This window comes from Equus przewalskii, chromosome 9 (assembly GCF_037783145.1).
Source record: "Equus przewalskii isolate Varuska chromosome 9, EquPr2, whole genome shotgun sequence".
Classification (NCBI taxonomy): Eukaryota; Metazoa; Chordata; class Mammalia; order Perissodactyla; family Equidae; genus Equus; species Equus przewalskii.
Window position 1 is genome coordinate 57,725,339 of NC_091839.1, and position 20,353 is coordinate 57,745,691.

General features: G+C 41.0%; 1 protein-coding gene across 1 annotated transcript in view; it reads right to left on the reverse strand.

Annotated features, from left to right (window-relative positions):
• The window catches only part of SNX3 (sorting nexin 3), a 42,263-nt gene extending 22,169 nt beyond the window's left edge, over positions 1-20,094 (reverse strand). Inside the window, exon 1 of the mRNA XM_008520661.2 lies at positions 19,332-20,094. Coding sequence (XP_008518883.1) covers positions 19,332-19,493 — 162 coding nt within the window. The 5' untranslated portion in view covers positions 19,494-20,094. The remainder of the gene's footprint in view (positions 1-19,331) is intronic.
• Positions 20,095-20,353: the final 259 nt, after the last annotated feature.

Here is a 20,353-nt window from a genome sequence, read left to right on the forward strand (position 1 = left end):
ACAAGCTCCTACTTATCCCTGGTGGTCTGAAAGGCTGTGTGCTTGCAGAAAGCTGCATGCAAGTTCAGGAAAGACTGGCGAGGACCCCAGTTATCTATGCATACCTGGCTGAATGTGAGGTCTTTCACAGATACAGAAGAGCCACGAACACGAGACGACTTAGCACAAAGTAAAAACTGAAACAAACTTGTAAACTGCCTATATAGTCATGCTTTGCCTAACGTTTCAGTCAACAACAGACTGCATATGTGATGGTGGTCCCATAAGCTTAGTATCATATAGCCTAGGTGTGTAGTAGGCTATACCATCTAGCTTTGTGTAAGTACAGTTTATAACGTTTGCACAAGGACAAACTTGCCCAATGATGCATTTCTCAGAACGTATCCCCACTGTTAAGTGACGCATAACTATACTGTGAATTCATTCCCCAACCTACATACCAATCCACTGGCAAAGGGCAGAAGCCTTACTGACTCAAGGTGTTTATGCACATCCTCTGAGCAATCACTGGTTTGCTCAGTGATTGAACAAGCAAGCAATCACAAGGGGGCCAGCCCTGTGGCATAGTGGTTAAGTCCAGCACACTCTGCTTTGGCAGCCTAGGTTCACAGGTTCAGATCCTGGATGCAGACCAAGACTACTCATCAAGCCATGCTGTGGCAGTGACCCACATACAAAATAGAGGCACACTGGCACAAATGTTAGCTCAGGGCTAATATTCCTCAGGTGAAAAAAGAGGAAGACTGGTAATGGATATTACCTCAGAGCAAATCTTCCTCACCACAAAAAAAAAGGGAGGGAGTGCCAGCTGGTGGCATAGTGGTTAAGTTCACAAACTCTGCTTCTGCAGTCCAGAGTTCACGGGTTCAGATCCTGGGTGCAGATCTACACACGGCTTATCAAGCCATGCTGGGTGGTATCCCACATACGAAATAGAGGAAGATTGGCACAGATGTTAGCTTGGCAACAATCTTCCTCAAGCAAAAAGAGGATGACTGGCAATGGATGTTAGTTCAAGAGCCAATCTTCCTCACCAAAAAAAAGAAAAGAAAACAAAAACTGAAAAAAAAGTGATCAGAGGTAGTCCTCAAAAAAATAGAGATATAGCAACAAGACCCCCTTGGGGGAGGGGTGAGAGGTGATCTAACTCAAGAGTCTCTAAACTGTATTATCTAAAATGTTCAGTTTAATAAAAAATTATGAAACATGCAAAGAACAAAAAGTATAATCCATATATGGGGAAAAACACTCAACAGAAACTGTCTCTGAGGAAGTTCAGTTGCTGGACTTAGCTGACAAGGATTTCAAAGCAGCTATCATAAATATGTCCAAAGAACTAAAGGAAACCATGCTTAAAGAATTCAAAGAAAGTATGACAACAATGACCCAATGAATAGAGAATCTCAACAAAGAGAAGAACCAAATTGGAATTCTGGAGTTGAAAAGTACAATAACTAAAATGAAAAATTCACTGGAGGGGCTCAACAGCAGATGTGACCTGCAGACAAAAAAATCAGCAAACTTGAAGACAGACCAACAGAAATCATCAGTTCTGAAGAACAGAAAGAGAAAAAGAACAGAGCCTCAGAGACCAGTGAGACTCCATCAAGTCTACCAACACACATGTAATGGAAATCTCACAATGAGAGAAAGAAAGAATCAACAATGGCTGATGACTTCCCAAATTTAACTAAAATCTTTAATCTACACATCCAAGAAGCTCAATGAATTTCACGTAGGAGACACAAAGAGATCCACACCTACACAGACCATGGTCAAACTGCTGAAAGCCAAAGACAAGCAGAAAATCTTGAAAGTAGCAAGAGAAATTCCCACCCCTTGGTTTACACACATCCCTGAATGTGAGTGAGGCCTATGAATATGATGGATATCACTTCCATGATTAGGTTACGTTATATGGCAAAGGTGAAGTTTTGCAGATGGAAGTCCCTAATTAGTTTGGCTTTGAGTCCATCAAATGGGAGAATTTTTTTGGGTAGGCCTGACTTAAATCAGGTGAGCCTCTAACAGGACTTTAGTTCTCCTGAGATTAAAGAGCTTTCTCCACTGGCCTTGAAGAGGAAGGAAGAAAATGAACTCTGCCAGCAACCAAGTGAGCCTGGAAAGAATCCCAAGCCTCAGAAAAGACTACAACCCTGGCCAACTTCTTTGACTGTAGGCCTTGTGAGACCTCAGCAAAGGGCCCAGCTAAGCCATACCCAGACTTCTGGCTTATAAAAACTGGTGAGGTAATATTTTAAGGTATCACATTTATGATAACTTTTTTTTAATAAAGATTTTTTATTTTTTCCCTCTTTCTCCCCAAAGCCCCCCAGTACACAGCTGTATATTCTTCATTGTGGGTCCTTCTAGTTGTGGCATGTGGGACGCTGCCTCAGCGTGGTTTGATGAGCAGTGCCATGTCCGCGCCCAGGATTCGAACCAACGAAACACTGGGCCGCCTGCAGCAGAGCGCACAAACTTAACCACTCGGCCATGGGGCCAGCCCCTAACTTTTTTTTTTTAAAGATTTTATTTTTCGCTTTTTCTCCCAAAGTCCCTCAACACATAGTTGTGTATTTTTGGTTGTGGGTCCTTCTAGTTGTGGCATGTGGGATGTTGCCTCAACATGGCTTGATGAGTGGTGCCATGGCCGTGCCCAGGATTCGAATGGCGAAACCCTGGGCCGCCGAAGCAGAGCGTGCGAACTTAACCACTCAGCCATGGGGCCGACCCCTATGATAACTTTTAATGCAGCAACAGAAAACTATTATATCCAGCAAAATTATCCCTAAAAAATCACTAAATAAGATATTCTTGGATGAACAACTTCTCCAAGAATTCAGAGTAAGCAGATCTTCCATACAGGAAATATTAAATAAAGTCTTTCAGGCTGAAAAGAAATGACATTGGATAGTAACTGAGATCCATATGAACAAAGAAAGAGCAGCAGTAAAAGTAATTACATAGGTCAATATATAAGACTGTATATCTTTCTCTCTGCTTCTCTCAGCTGATTAAAAAGACAATGGTATAAAACAATTATAAACTGTATTGTTGGGCCAGCCCCATGGCCAAGTGGTTGGGTTCACACACTCTGCTTTGACGGCCCAGGGTTTCGTCAGTTCACATCCTGGGTGCGGACATGGGACTGCTCATCAAGCCATGCTGAGGCGGTGTCCCACACAGCACAGCCAGAAGGACCTAAAACTAGAATATACAACTATCTACTGGGGGGCTCTGAGGAGGAGAAGAAGAAGAAAAAAAAACCAAGTGTATTGTTGCCCTTGTAACATATAAAGACGTAACACACATGAGAATAATAGCACAAAGGAAGGGGGAAGAAATGGAGGTATACAGGAACAAAGTTTCTATATTTTACTAGAATTAAATTAGTATTAATCTGAAGTACATTGTGAAAAGTTGAGGCATATTGTCATTCCTAGATCAAACACTAATAATAATTTTTTTTTTTCTTAAACACTGGCACCTGGGCTAACAACAACTGTTGCCAATCTTCCTTTTTTTTTTTTCTGCTTTATCTCCCCAAACCCACCCTGTACGCAGTTGTATACCTTAGTTGCATGTCCTTCTAGTTGTGGGATGTGGGACACCATCTCAACGTGGCCTGACGAGCGGTGCCACGTCTGCGCCCAGGATCTGAACCCTGGGCTACCGCAGCGGAGCAAGTGAACTTAACCACTCGGCCACAGAGCTGGCCCCTAATTTTTAAAAAGAAGTATAAAAGGTCTCAGGAATTAAAATGGTACACTAAAAATTATCTAACAGAAAAAGCAGTAACAGAGGAACAGAGAAACAAAAACGAGACATATAGAAAATAAAAATGGCATAAATAAACCCATTATACCAATAATTTCATCAAACATAAATGGATTAAACACTCCAATCAACAGGCAGAGATTAAACTGGATTAAAAACAAGATCCCATTATATCTTGTCTACAAAACACACACTTAAAATTCAAAACCAAAAATAGGTTGAAAGTGAAAGGATGGAAAATAATATAGCCTACAAATAACCATAAGAAAGCTGGAGCGGCTGTATTAAGATCAGATAAAATAAAGCTTTAAGACAAGATAAAAAAAGTAAGGACTGCGATTCTTGGCAAAAGATCATGAAGAACTACTTTCCTCCCCTGCTCTGGTAACTTGAAAGGAAAGATTACATAAACTTAAACAACTGCTTCTCCCCCATTATTGCTGTTTCCATGTTTTTCTATTGTGGTAAAACATACATAATACAAAAGTTACCTTTTTAAGAGTACAGTGTGTCTACGTTTAAGTGTACATTGCTTTCGTGGCATTAAGTACATTCGCACTGCTGTGCAACAATCACTACCATCCATCACTAGAACTTCCATGTTTAAAATAATATATTTTATAAGAATATAAGTAAGAAACTGAAGAGTTCTGACCTTTCCTTAAGCACATTCCAGTGATAAATCAGAGAGCTTGGGGGAAGAAATGCAGATCTGGTAATATGAGTCAGAAAACTAATCACTTACTGAAATCAGCACTTTCTTCTCTCTTTTGATAGTGCAATAAACAGCTAGAGCCAACTCTCAGATAATAGCAGCAGCAGCTACTATTAAATAAATGAGATAGTATTTAAAGTCCATAACACAAATCATTTAATTCTCATGTAAGTCTGAGGAAGATACTAACACTCTCATCTTTAGGGTGGACAACAGCTTCAGACGAGTTATCTACCCATGGGCACTCAATTAGTAGATGGGGCAAAACTGGGATATGCATTCACATCATAATTTAAGTGTTCTTAGACTATGTTAAACACTATCTCCCAAATACTTGGTGGAGATTCTAAAAGAACGGAAGTCCATGTCACACAAATAATAATAGTTTTGCTCCTCTGCCACAACCTCCCCTTCCCTCACACGCACATAATACTCAACTCTACCTCCAGTTCTTTTCTACCATCACTGGGTAAGAAAAGATGGTCCTGGATGCTAAGATCAATTGGGAGAGAAGTCTAGCTTCCTTGAAAAGGAAATGTGAACAATATGATAAACATGGGGTCGGACCGGTGTGGAGGTTAAGTTCATGTGCTCCGCTTCGGGGGTCCAGGGTTCGCTGGTTCAGAACTTGGGAGTGGACCTACCCACCACCTGTCAAGTCATGCTGTGGCAGGCGTCCCCACATGTAAAGTAGAGCAGGATGGGCAGAGAAGTTAGCTCAGGGCTAATCTTCCTCAGCAAAAAGAGGAGGATTGGCGGCAGATGTTGGCTCAGGGCTAATCTTCCTCAAAAAGATGCAAAAAACAAAAACAACACAAAAAAACAACACAAAAATCAGGTTTTTAAAAAAATGAGATATGGGTCAGGTATTCTGTTGGTGGGATAGAAATAGGGAGTCCTATATATGGACTGATGGAGAGTGAGAGAAAATGCAATGTGAGCACAAGTGTAGAAATTAATAGTAATAAATAATAGCAACTATGAATTAAAAGAACAAAATTCCTCTGCAGATTCTGGCACAGAATATAGAATTTCTAGCAATACTGATACCAAAAAAACCTGCCAAGATGTCTCTGAAACCACATGACACTGCTAAGAAATTGTGCTCTTCCAATAGTCAGGTGAAACCAGGACAAACTCTAATCAGAACTGCAAGCCATAAAAAGCTGCCAAAGAAAGTGTTGCAACAATTCAAACAATCTTTGTAACAAGGTGACTTGTTCAACAACCAAAAATTTAAATTAGGAAGTTATAAAAACGGAAGTTCTCTAGGGCATTTCAATGAAGCAACAGCTGAAGCTGTTTTTGCTTTGCAGCTTGTTCAAGATGACCAATCCTGACTCCTCACCAGCTTGTGGTGTTTATGAAAAGAATATATTAATGTATGCTTTAAAATCTAAATTTAATATCCACTGGTGAGTTGTCTTAGTTTGCCTACACGAGAACTTAAGTCATAGGACTTCAACGTTTTAATCTAACAGACTTTTTCTGAGGCCTTTACAAAGAACTCTTGAGGAAGCGTTGCAGGAAGGGAATTTAGGAAGCACTTCCTCTTCCACTGGCCACAGCAAGACCTATAATAGATCCAAATCCACTGCAGAACAGGAAATTACTTCAAGGGCCCTGAGCTAAGTATTTTGGGAAGGCACAGGGCTCTCAACAGACCGGAAAGCAGATATAACTGAAATCTGGTCTGGGACCACACAGATTTTACATCTAACCTGGACAAGACTGAAGAAAAAAAGAATAAGATACTATGCACTCTGAAAGGCATCATTTCCTATCATCTCACTTTTAGTTAAGCTATAGTCTAAGTAAACTACAGTTTATAAACTTATGCTCAATTTCCTAATGTAATTAAAAGATCCTATCAAGAAAATAAGTCTCTAACCTTTGTTTGTTGGGATCAAGAAATTTTCTCTATCTTCATCAGTTGAGAATGGGGTGAGGGTGAAGTCAGTGCACACCTGGAGTTTGGCACGAGGGTAACAGTGACCAGACTGTGAGTGACCACTGACCGGCAACACAATGAGATGGAGACAAAACGTCAAAGAAACTCAGGAGAAAAAGCCCTGTATACACAGATGCCTTCATATATGAGCCATCCTGTATATTCGAGGCCAGTATCACTTACAAGCAACTAAAGACAAGACAAACAAGTCCACTTCAATTTCAAGGAAACTGGACAAAAAGACATCTGGTAGTTTGACTCTTAATACTTTAGTCCCATATGGCTAATGGATACTGTATTAGAGTGGTTTTAGAGAAAGGCAGATCAAAAGTTGCAAATAAAAGTAGATCGGGGGCTGGCCCCATGGCTGAGTGGTTAAGTTCACGTGCTCTGCTTCAGCGGCCCAGGGTTCGCCAGTTCAGATCCTGGGCACAGACTTACACACCGCTCATCAAGCCATGCTGTGGTGACACCCCACACAGAAGAACTAGGGTGACTTACAACTAGGATATACAACTATGTACTGGGGCTTTAGGGAGAAAAGAAAAAGAGGAAGATTGGCAACAGATGTTAGCTCAGGGCCAATCCTCCTCATAAAAAAAAAAAGAAAGCAGATCAAAGAACATATTCCTTCTAAATAATCCACTGAACTATATTCATAACTGATGGCCTACTTCAACCTATAAAGCTTCTCTGAATTTTATGAATGTCTTCTCAGATTCTACATAATTACAATCATTCTTCTACAATGCTCCTTTAGCTTTGACATTCTTGAACTTTGTTAATACAGAAGCTCTGGGGCCTTACATATTTGATACATATTTTTATATACTTCATAATCCTTTCTTAAGTTGGATTTTTAAAATCTATCCTGTCACAAACGGATGTGGATGTTTTAAAAAAACAGATTGTTCTTGCTCGGTTTAAATGATCACCTGAAGTTAAGGCGCAGGTTTCTGCTCAAAATAGAAACAAACAAAATCACGTGACATGAGAAGAAACTGTGCAGTTATACATTTATTGCCTGAAATACTTAAATATATTTTAGAGTCTGAGACCTAGACTCACAAATTGTAAAAGTCAAAGTACACTTTTCTCCTAATGTGTGCAGTGAATGGAAGATACTATTGTTTCTAAGACTTGCTTGGTATTATGGAGGGTCAAAGGTCTCACAATAAAGTATGAAACCTTTTTTAAGTTAAATTTTAATCAAGAGCCAATAACCTAAAATATTCACCACCTAGTACTCATAATTTTACATTTGTCTAGTCTCAGAAGTCAGCTCTCTCTCATACAAGGACGCCAGATCACAACAGCAAGGATAAAGAACCATACCAGAGATTATGTGATTCTCTTATACTCAGTCTTTTTAAAAAGTGCACTGGTCATTTAGCATAGTTAATACTGACCTATACTTGGATAGACAAAGTGACTTGGTCTTTTAGTAATTTTCTCTCTAGTTTGGAAAAATAATCCAAACAGCCTATTAACTTAAGATATTCAACTTTTTCAGAGAAAATATTTTTCTACACCCTTGGTAAAACATCTTGGCGGACTAGAAAGAGAGGCATAATGAGAGCCAATGGTGCTAGATTCTGATGGGGAAGAAGAAAGATAAGGCTGTGGCCTACGACCAAGGCTCAGAGTCAAGCTGAGCCCCACTCCCTACTGATTCTCATTCTCTTGGAGTGAGTCTAGACTAGCGTCTCCTTCTGTTGGAAATCATCTTCAGGACAAGGGCATGGTCATTCTTATTAGTTTCCTATTGCTGCTGTAACAAATTACCACAAACTTAGTAGCTTACAACACCACAAATTTATTACCTTACAGTTTTGGAGATCAGAAGTCCTAAATGGGCCTTACTGGGCTGAATCAAGGTGTCATCAGGACTGCATTCGTTCTAGAGGATCTAGGGGACAATTCATTTCCTGTCTTTTCTAGGTTCTAGAGGCTGTCTGCATTCTTTGGCTCGTAGTCCCTTCTTCCATCTTCAAAGTCAGCAAGTGCATCACTCTGATCTCTGCTTCCATTGTCACATCTCCTTCCATGACTGACTCTCCTGCGTGTTTCATTTATAAGGACCCTTGTAGCTATGTTAGGCTCACCCAGACAATCCAGGACAATCTTCCCATCTCAGGATCCTTAACTTAATCACACCTGTAAAGTCACACTTGCCATGTAAGGTAACATTCACAGGTTCTAGGTATTGGAAAGTGGTTATCTTTGGGGAGTCATTAGTCTGCCTATCACAATCACCCAAGTCAAAGATGCCACCATGAACTATAGCACTTGGAGATTCCTAACTAATGAGTAATGCATGGTAGATAAATGTTGCCAAATTCTTTGAAGCTCCTTCCATCCAAAAGGTGGAGTCTGTTTCCCCACCCCTTGAATTTGGAATTGCTTTGACCAACAGAACGCGGTAGAAGTGACAAGCAAGTTTCAGAGCCTAAAACTCAAGAGGTCTTGCAATTTCTACCTTCATCCTCTTGGAATGCTATTCTAAGACTGCCACATAAGGAAGCCACTCTAGCCTACTGGAGAATGAGAGGCCATGTGGAAGAGAATGAGGCATCCTAGAAGCCAGACATGTTATCAAATGCCAGACATGCCAACTCTCCAGCTAAAAACAGCTACATAAATGAGCACAGGCGAAAACCAGCAAAGAAGCTGTCCAGCCAACCCACATAATGGTGGGAAACAAATCACTGATTTAAGTCATTCAATTTTGGGAGGGTTTGTCATGCATAGCTAACTGACACCGGGAAGTGGAAAGACTAGCCTATACTATGCACACATATTGGGATGAACTTTTGGCAAGAGGAATAAAGGAAGGTCATTAGCGTTAAGTTAGGGAGGAGAACAGCAGGTAAACTTTCTTGGTTGTATCACAAAGCACGATCAGGTTGAAACAGGAAATGACTACTGTTAGTAAGAATGATCAACTGGTCTACATTTATGATCTAGAAATAAGAGCCACTACAGTTTCTAAAAAAGGCAGTCAGATAACTAAAACCATATCAAAGAAAACACAGGAGAAAGAGTCTACCATACTGCCTGAAACGCAGCAGTTGCCCAAGACATGCTTAAAACAAAACCAACTATAAATAGAGTAAAGAGGAAAAGAAAGATGTTTGACCTAGAGAGTCAAGGGGTCCCAGGGGATAAAGTGGTCAGAATCCAGCATTAATATTGTGTGACGTCAGCAAGTCACTGATAACATTAGATGCTGGCAGTGTAAGGAGAGAAAAGACAGCTGCTCCCACTGCCTAGAACACTAGTAGCCCATTCTGCCCTTACACTCCTGGTCCCTCATGGCAGGCTTGAGTTCCTACTGTACATTATAAATATTTTTACCAAGTACCACTAAATTAAATTGAATTTACCTCTCTCCCCGCCTCGTCTGTAAGCTTCTAAGGGGAAGGCATACGTTATTCATTTCTCAGCCAAGCATCTAGCACAATGTCTGGTGTATAGTAGGCAGTTCATAAATGTCCATTTATTGGACAGTTTTTGGGAAAAATGATCAACAAAAATGTCTAGCCCTGTTTCAAGGCTGGTGTGAACTTGCTGAATACAGCAACCATGTCTTATTAAACTTAGCATTCCAAGAACTCAGTAAAGCCACTGGCCCACAGGAGCTACTCAAATGCTAAGTAACAAACCTAAAAAGAAATTTAGGGGCTGGCCCTGTGGTGTAGTGGTTAAGTTCAGCACACTCCACTTCAACAGCATGGGTTCACAGGTTTGGATCCCGGGCACAGACCTACACCACTCACCGGCCATGCTGTGGTGGTGATCCACACATAAAAAAGAGGAAGACTGGCAACAGATGTTACCTCAGAGTGAATCTTCCTCAGCAATAAAAAGAAAGAAAGAAATTTAGTTAGGAAAAAATTGATTAGAAATCTTGAGAGAACAAAACCGGGAAAATACATAGATTACAGCTAAGAATCATATCCTAATGTCTAAGCGAAAAGATCTACAATTATAATTTATTTCAACGTAAGTACATCAACATCATCTACCCTCTTAAACTAAGATAAGAATTCTATCAATTTACTATATTGTCCCATTTTGAAAGCTAATATCACAGTTTCTCAATTTTCAACTTAACCCCTTAACCTGGACATTAAACTTACCCATGTCAATAATTCAACCAATACCAATTTAAATATTAAAAATCATTTAATAATGGAATACTGCCATACCATATAGAGGGTTAACATGTAAGAACACAAAACATTAAATGGTGATATGGTACAAGAAAGTATTTCGGGGCTGGAAAATATCTAAACCATGATCCTGGCTAGAACTGACTATGGTTAGTTTTGTCAGGCATCATCAGTTTTGCCACTGGTTTACTGACTGACCCTAAACCACCATGGAACAGCTGCCTATTAGTTTTATCAGCACCAACCAACTTTCTTCCATTCAAAGAAGTTTGTAAAAGGCTTCAAGTGAAAAAATAAGCTTTATAGATTGAAAATCCTTGTGGTTGGCCTTAACACGAACAGTAGATATAATTTAATAACTCACAAAGTTATATTTTTGTCTTTGTAAAAACTGACCCTTTAGAAGGAAAAAAAAGGCATCTAATATTTCATTCAACACCCAGCAACAGGACTATGCTTTAAGATCCTACTGCTATTTGATGAATGTGTAAGGGAAAAAAACCTAACTAGCAATGTTACATTTGACTATCATTTCCTCAATCATTTACTACTGGCATCCTAAGTCAAATATTTTTTTCATAGTCCCATGTTTTGAAATGCAGATTCCCCAAGTGCTTTGGGTTTCCATTATTTCAATGCTACATAAGCTCTAGACCAGAAATCGGCACTTTTTCTCAAAGGGCAAAACAGTAAATATTTTAGGCTATTCCAACAACTCAACTCTGCTCTTTTAGTGCAAAAGTGTTCATAAATAATAAGTAAACAAACAGAGGTACTGTGTTCCAATAAGACTTTACAAAAACAAGGAAGCCCACAGCTTGCTGATCCCTGTTCCAGATCTATTAGTGTCTTAAGAATGTGCTCAGTTATATATTATGGGGCAATCTCTGGATGTAAATTTAAACAAGACCTGATGACACAGAGATGTATGCCCAGCCAATGAGATTTTATTTACTTTTGTTTCCACCTGAAGATAACCAATAATGTCAAGGCAAAAGAGGAGTGAGATACCGAGAAGCAGACACAGGGAGAGGAGCTCTGAGACTCCTTTGTTCCTCCATATGGATTAAAATTCCCAAACTTACTACAGAACAGAGAAGCTCATCCCACAAAGGCAGGAACGTAAAAAAGCAGAAAGCAAACAAGCTATGGTGGCAGATGTAGAAATAATTTTAGGAAAGTCAAGCAAACAGAGATGCTACATCAGTGATAAATCAACATCTAGAGAGCAAGGAATTAGAAAGTGACTATTCTAATATTATTACACACAAAGTAATTTTATAAAAATTATTTTGAGTCTTCCTATGATTCTATGGTAAAAGAGACTGATCACACTTATTTTGGTGGCTCAAATTATATACTCCATCATTCCATGTCATCAACTAAAATGCTGGTCCTAAGTAAAACTGCCTACATAGTTTTAAATAGCTATTGAAGGCAAAAAAAAAAAAAAAGTTAAGCATCTGTTTACAGTACCTCTAACCCAACCTCAATCCCATGGCATACCCCTATCAGATATGCCATGTCTTCATGCCTGCCTCTCTTCTCTACACATCAAAATTAATTCTCAGAAGGAATGAAGCTCATTCGCTTTTAAGATTATCAAAACTAACAGGAGCCCAATTTTATGTCTTACAAATCAAACGAACTTTCTCTAAACTCTGAAATTTCAGGCATTAGCAAAAAAGGGAAAGAACTGAGCCAGCCCTGACGGCCTAATTGTTAAAGTTTGGTGCGCTCTCCAGCAGCCCAGGTTCACTTCCCAGGAGCAGAACTACAACCCTCGTCTGTCAACAGCCATGCTGTGGCAGTGGCTCACACAGAAAAACCAGAAGGACTCACAACTAAAATATACAAGTATGTACTGGGGCTTTGGGGAGGAAAAAGAAGAGAGAGAACAGACTGGCAACAAATGTTAGCTCAGAACAAATCTTTCTTCCCAGCAAAAGAAAAATGACTCAATTAAGAGATGATCAGAATGTTGTTAAAACCACAACTTAAAAGGGCCAACCCCAATCACTGATTTGCAGCTGCAGCAAAGCAAAGCACAGTGTCTGGTCTTTCTTTCCTCACAGCTGCCCAGCTAGACTAAATTTCCCAGCTTTCTCTGTTGCTGTATGAGGCAACGGGGCAGGAATATGCCTTCCCCTTTGCTAGAATGTGGATGTGATGTTGGGAGCTGGTAGTCAAGCCACAAGACCAGCCCTACACTGCCCTTGAGACTTCTTCACATGAAAAAAACACAAACTCTCTAGTTTTGATGTCTCTGTGAGAACAGCCCAAACTGTACTCTAATTGATACAACCTTTCTGGCAAGCAAATGTCACATTTTACTACCATGTCCAAATTCCTAGGTTCTAAGTTAAATATTTCTTTAAATAAGTAGGACTTTGGTTGAAAGCTTTAAGTTATTTAATTAAGCAATCAGTAAACAGCAGTACCGAGATTATAGTATTGCTTTTCTTAGACATCAACTTTCTTATCTGATGTTCAAAAAATGCTGGCTTGGGCCAGCCCCAGGGGCCTAGTGGTTAAGTTCGGCATGCTCTGTTTCAGTGGCCTGGGTTTGACTCCAGGTGCAGACCTACACCACTGGTCTGTCAGTGGCCATGCTGTCACAGCAGCTCACAAACAAAAAGAGGAAGATTGGCAATAGATGTTAGCTCAGAGCAAATCATCCTCAGCAAAAAAGAAAGAAAAAAAGAAAAAAAATTGCTGGCTCTGCTTACATAGATAGAAGCAGCATAATATGGTACAAAACATCAAAGTATCTAAAAATAACAATTCAGTACTTGTTCTTTTTTTGGCAAGCATGATTATGAAGGTGAGGAGGGGAAATCTCTATTACAAGGAATCATCAAGATAGCTAAAAGTTAAGCACTTTTAGAATTAACACTTTAAAGATGTAGAGTGGAAATACTGATACAAAGACTGCTTTCTTAAATGGATATATATTTTGTCTTTTCTTATGACTTACTGCCATGATTATTACACAGGGATATAGACATGGATGATGCAAGAGAGGGGGCAAAAAGACCAGGCTTGGCTGAATATAGTCCATGCCTCCTCTTCTTCCCCCAAAGCTTGGCTGTATAGGTCGGCTTGCTTTCAGCTAGTATCTAAATTCCCTCCCGTCCTAAAGCAGTTTTCAATCTTTGGCAAATGTCATTGGTTTTCCCCTCTACTGTCAAGATATGATATTTTAAAATTTTATTTATTGTAGAATTTGCCCATTTTTTGATCCTATCAAGGCTACCAACCACTGTGGCTCCATACATTTTTCAGATACTTCTCTGCTGCCAGTCATTTCTCGGAGACAAAGCATGGTGCAACCAGAAATAATCCTTGCTGCGTATCAGGAAAGTGCCCTTGCTGGGGCGCTTTTTAAACTACCACTTTCCAGATCCCACTCCAACCCAATAAAGAGAGAATCCAGACAGTTTCAAAAGCTCTCCAGGTGATCTGAACGTTCAGTAAGGGTGGAGGAAAAAGCATGGGCTCTGAAGGTCAGGTAATCTAGATTCAAATCCCAGTTTTTCCATTTTAATAGCTGTGACTTTGGGCAAGTTGCTTAACGTTCCTGAACTTCATTTATTCACAAGCGTCTACCATGTGCCAAGCACCGTGCCAGGTACTGAGTAAAGGTGATGATGACCGTCCCTGTCCTCCAGAAGCTTATAATGGAAGATACAGAAACTAAAGGAGGCCGCAGACCAGCACACAATCTTAATCCTAATAAGGCTACAAGGGCAGACAAGAAGGAAATCCAGTCCAGATTCCAGGGATCAGCACAATCTCTAAAAAGGTGATAGCAACGCTGAGTCCTACTGGACAAGCAATGGTGGCCAGACAAGGCTGCTAAAGGAAGTCTGTTTTTAACAGTGGAGGAAGTGTGTGCAAAGGCTGGATACACGAGAACTCAGCCCATTTGGGAGATACAAGTAGTTTAGTAGGACTGGAGCACAAAATAAGAATGAGGGAAGAACACGAAATGGAGATCAACAGCGACCTCAGCTCCTACATCTGCAAAACAGGGATATTATGTACTCTGCTTAGTTACCTCAAAGATCAAAATATATATATAGCACAGTGCCTTGAACATAATAGGTACTCAAGTGATAAATCCCCTCACTTTTCAGCTTTAACACACACAGAAGGAAGCTCGCCTTTTAAAAGCATCACTGCCAATCCACACACTCTTTTTTTCTCAGGTCATCTCATCACAGCACAAAATTTAACAGTACGCTCTTTTCAGCTGTTTATTCTTTCTGGGTGCATCTTACCTACTGTAGATTACTGAAGAGTCAATTCCCAGGTCTCAAGGGTGCCAAGATTGGGATTTCCTTCAAAAGGTTCAGACACTTGAGGGTGCCCCAACACTAGGCTGTAGATAACAAAGGTTTTAATGTATTGTTTTAAATTAAATGAACTGCAGCTGTGAAGCAATTCGGACCCAGGACCAGAATACTTCAAATCTATCCCTGGCTCTGACACTAGCTAGATCATTTACTTTGGGTGAGAGACAACCTTCTGTGCCTTGGTTCCCATATCTGTTAAAATGAACAATATAGAACAGAGTCCCTAATAACCCAATATAACAGGGCTACTTTTTAATTGCCACTGCCCTCCTCCCCTATCTTAAGGGGTGGGACAGATAAGAACAGAATCTTCAAAGCAAGCAACATGCCTTTCCTTGATGGAGACTCTGAAGTCAGCTGTAGCTGGCAGCAAAGATGTGTATCAGACAATATCTCATGGCCAATTGATAAAGCTACATACACTCTGCAGATGTCCTCTGGCACCAAAATGCTTTGATTCTTTAAAATATTATTTTGGCCCTTTAATAATACATTGTTATAAATCTTAAAAACAAGTCTAAGAATTAATTTATTTCTCAGCTTCCAATCTGGATATTGACTCCTAATTTAAAATGAGAGGACTCACCCAGAGAACCACCACCAATACAGATTTTGAATTGCTAACACTGTAAGATGCTAGTTTTACTGACGATCTTTCTTGTCAAAATGTCTATTAGCAAACTTTACTACTCAGCTTTATGTTTTAATATGCCTCAATTTCAAAAGGCTACTTTTGTAACTCTGTGAGGTAATGGGTGATGACTAAACTTATTGTAGTAATCATTTCATATAGCAAATCATTATGTCACACACCTTAAACAAATACAACACTATATGTCAATTATATCTCAATAAAACTGGAAAAAATACTAGTACAAAGGAAACAGACTAACTCAAAATATGGAGTATTCTGTTCAATACTTTTCGTCTTAAATGTGAAATTTACCATGTTCTGAATGCCATAACAACTTCCCACATGAAATCAGACAAAATAAAAATTTAAAACATTAAAAAAAAAAGCCTACTTAGTTAAGTACTAAACAAGATGGCTTCTTTTTATACCACATTTGTCTCCATGAAAGTACACCTCCATGGCAAGTGGTTTCTTGATAAAAAACCTAACAATTTTAGCAACTCAACCATATATTAACTCAGAAAATGTAGTTAGTTGATCACTAACTTTTAATTTAAAAGATATCTGGATTTAGAAAGAGGTAACTTTTGAGGGCTTATTATGCCCCAGTCACTGTGCTAAAGAGATCTATGTGCATTATCTCATTTAGTTCTCTGCGGTAGGTATTATTATCAGCATACCAATTTTACAGACGGCAAGTGGAGCTTAGATTTTATACCTGACTCTGCTAATAAATTATAAAATCTATTCTTTGAACTCAGAGCTCAAGAAAGATCCTTAACTTCACCCCTGTTTAAATAGTTGTCTCTAGGCACAACAGATTTTAATTAATTCAGAACTCCAGAAAATTAAAGTTACATTATAGCATAAACTTCATAAACAGTGACTGAATTTCCCTTTTAGCCTTCTCTTTAATATGCGAAAATAATTCTAGACCCTGAGCTTTCCTAAACCTTTAATCATTTATGGTGCTCTCTCCTGTACCTACCTACCCATTAGAACAATTTTAAAAAACATTAACAGTGTACCAATTATTTTCAAAAGCCCAGAGATACTAATCAAGTGATCCTAACAGTCTTAAACACTACCCTCAAATCAAAAGATAAATGGAGGCAGGGAAACCTACATTCTAAAGTGCCACCATCCAGATAAAATTACGCTGTGAATTAGAGTAATTTCAATCAGATCTTGTAAAATTGAACATTTTTCTCAAGACCAGAATTAGAGAGTAACTATAAGATAGTTTAAGGGCCCAAACTCTGGAACATAAAATGGTGTGCCACATGGTGAGTTCAATAGCAAAGGGCAGGCAGTAGGGGCTAGGGAGAGCAGCATCAGTATAGAAAAGTAGCAATAAATAAAATTACAAAATGGTTTACCTAATCATCTCACTGGCCATTCTACCTTAATACAAGACAGTAATTACTCTCGAAAATCATATGCTGCTTAACACCTAATATCTTACATGGTGTCCTGAGTTTTAAATTAACACATTACATATTAAGAAAAACCCCAATGGCATTTCATAAGCATTAAAAACTCACATTTTCTTAGAGGGAACCTTCATTTATGACTATGACAGTCATTAACACACAACGAACTGGTTTGTATAATACAAACCCAGTGTAGGTGTAGACTTCTTTAATTCCTTAAGTCATCAATTACTCATAAAAAGGATTATTTTCTTTAAAATGCAAATGATCATACCATAAACACTATTTTTATGTGTCACATCAGCTATTTGGTAATAAGGTATCAGAAGTATTTTTAAAACAGTTAAATTGGGGCCAGCCTGGTCCATGTAGTGGTTAAGTTCATGCACTCCACTTCAGCGGCCTGGGGTTTGCAGTTCCGATCTTGGGCGTGGACCTACACACAGCTCATCAAGCCACACTGTGGCAGAGTCCCACATACAAAGCAGAGGAAGACTGGCATGGATGTCAGCTCAGCCGCAATCTTCCTCTAGCAAAAAGAGGAAGATTGGCAACGGATGTTAGCTCAGGGCTAACCTCATCAAAAAAAAAAACAAACACCTAAATCATCATGCTAGAGTCCATTTAATAATCTGCACTCAGCAAGGTAAACACAAAGTTACTAAATAGAGGAAGTGTAGGCAGGAGATTCTGCTTCAGCTGTGTGACAGGAAGTACTAGCTATGGACGTTTAGAAACAGGAATACCAAGTTTTGTTTCAGCACAAGAAATAAAGGAAAACATGCTGGTGAATAAGGGTAAAAGTGGAAGTTCTTTTTAGAGAACGATCTGCCATATATTTAAGACAATCCAAAATCATTCCAAAAGTTAAAAAAAAACACAAAAAGCTTCACTTTTTCACTAGGTTTACGTGATAATGTACTTCCCTAGGTATACTGGAGCCTGGATTTTGTAGTTTCAGTATAACAAGACAGCTTATGGCTCACGTTTTACAGATCCGTAGGCAGAGGAGGGTGGCTTGTAACATTTAACTGCTAGTTTCATATCTTCAAGTTTGATGATCATTAAACTTTTTTGGCAACATTAACTACACGATAAGTAAATCATTTTTTAAAAGTGCCAAAGTTTCACAACAATGTGACTGTTCTTCCACTACTGAACTGTACACTTAAAAATAGTTAATATGGTAAATTTTTTGTGTTTTACCCCCCACACAAAAAAGAGCCTAAGTTATTGAGAAATTACACCACTTAAATGTTACCAGTCACTCGTTATGTAAATTTTGATTACTCTAAAGCTAAGTTCTTACGCTTAATTTTTAATAAAGTAGTTATGTCTTTAACAGCTGGATTCGTTTTACGTAACTAATTTCTAAAGATACTTCCGCACACGAGCAAGCTTTTTAATCCCGAACTACAGAGTAAAAGTGAAGCACTATTTCTCAGTTAGCATCTTTCAAATCAAGTGAATTACTCATTGCCAACAAATACGAGTTATGAAATTAGGCGCGTGTTTCTACTTCAGCTGATTCCTTCATTCAGTGAAGTGCAAATCTCGAAATTAAGAGCGCAAGATGCCTCAACGAACAGGCTTCTCTGAAAGCAGTTGTAGTTGTGGACTGGGAGGCAGGCGACACTCGACCTCCCAGCCGCGAGCCCGACGGAGGCCGAGATCGCCACGGTCGGTCATTTCCAATCACGGTTCCCGCCCGGCTCGGCCCTCCCCAATGTGTCCGGCTTTTGTGAACTCCCACCTGATTCCGTTCAAAAAGAGGGGACAACCTAGATTAGCTCGAAAGCTGGAGAAGGGCCTGGAGCAACCGGCTTGGCTCGGCCACCTCTGGGAAAAGTCTCCAGCGAAAGAAAAGTGGGAAGCCTTCAACTTTGTGCACAAACCCCCCTTTCTCAGTCCCACCTGGCTCCCTTCCCCAGGAGGAAGGGCTGTGTTCTCGAAAGATCCACTCCTTCCCAACTCAAATGTCATTTCCCAGATCAGCTGCTTGAGGGGCAAGCGGCGCTCAACCCACGCCCTCTTGTTCGAGCACCTTCTCCAAGCGCCAGCGCTGGGGCTCGGCTCACTCCCGCAGCCCCCATCCAAGCCCTACACGAAGAGGGGGTGCCCTGCCCACGACCCCACCCGTGGGTGGACAGGGCTGCCCGACCGAGTCGGCCGGGGACTTCTGGCCTGGGCGTCTGGGGCCACCTGAGGGGCTCCGCTCCTGAGTGGGCTGGGGGCGACGAGAGACGGCGGGAGGGGGTCTCTCTACAGGGGAAAGACGGCCTCACCTTGACCCTGATTTCGTAAGTGGTGAAGCGGCCCCGGCCGACCCCCACTGTCTGCGGGTTGCTCACATCGATCTCGAGGAAGTTGCTGGGCGGCCCGTAGGCGTCATTCAGGTTCTGCGGCTTGGTGATCAGCCGCCGGGTGTCCGCCACGGTCTCCGCCATTTCGCTCTGCAGCCGCCGCGGGCTCCCTCCGCTCCCTCCGCCCCCTCCGCGTGCCGCCGCCGCCGCCGCCGCTGCCCGCCGCGGGGACACCGGGCTCGCGCGCAGCGGTCGCGGGGCGAACGAGCACGTAGGGCGGCGTTCACCCCGTGCGCGAAGCTCCTCCCCGCGCCCCTCCGGCTTCCGCCTCTTGTGCCCTAGAGACAAACAGCTGACTCGCCAGAACGCCGCGCCCCGGGGCGGCCCGGCTGAGACGGTGAAGGGAAACTGCGGTCTGCGAGGCGGCGGAGTAGAAGCGAGCTCACGGGACTTGTAGTCGCTAACAGGTTCCGGCCGGACTACAGCGCCCACAATGCACCGGGCGAGCGCGCCGCCGCCGGACTCCTGCCGAGGTGTTGAGAGGACCCAGGGGTCCGGGGGCGGTCGCTTCCTGTCTTTCTGCGTTTGCCTGCGTCTGGAGCGGTGGGAAGAACGCCGGAAACGGTCTTCGCTGCTTTGGGAACTGCGGGGCCGAAAATTAAACGGCGAGATCTTCCCGCAATCGAAACAAAACTGACTCCGCTATCCCTGTGCCAACCTATCTACCGTCTCAGCGTGAACCGCTGAAAATGCCTTTCTAGATAACCATTAACAAATGCTTTAAATGATGATTGTGACATCTGGAGAGTTTCACCATACACGTGTGTGGATTGATAAACTGATAAGTAGGAGAGTGGAATAAAAAACCTCGCGAGATCATAGTACTAAGGTCAAACCGGTTTTGGAGACTGGTCGGTCCTAGAAAAGAGAACAACAGATAATGGATAGGCCGAAACCTGCCTTGAATGCCCTATGTTAGAGTGACCCACGTAGAGGAGGGAAAA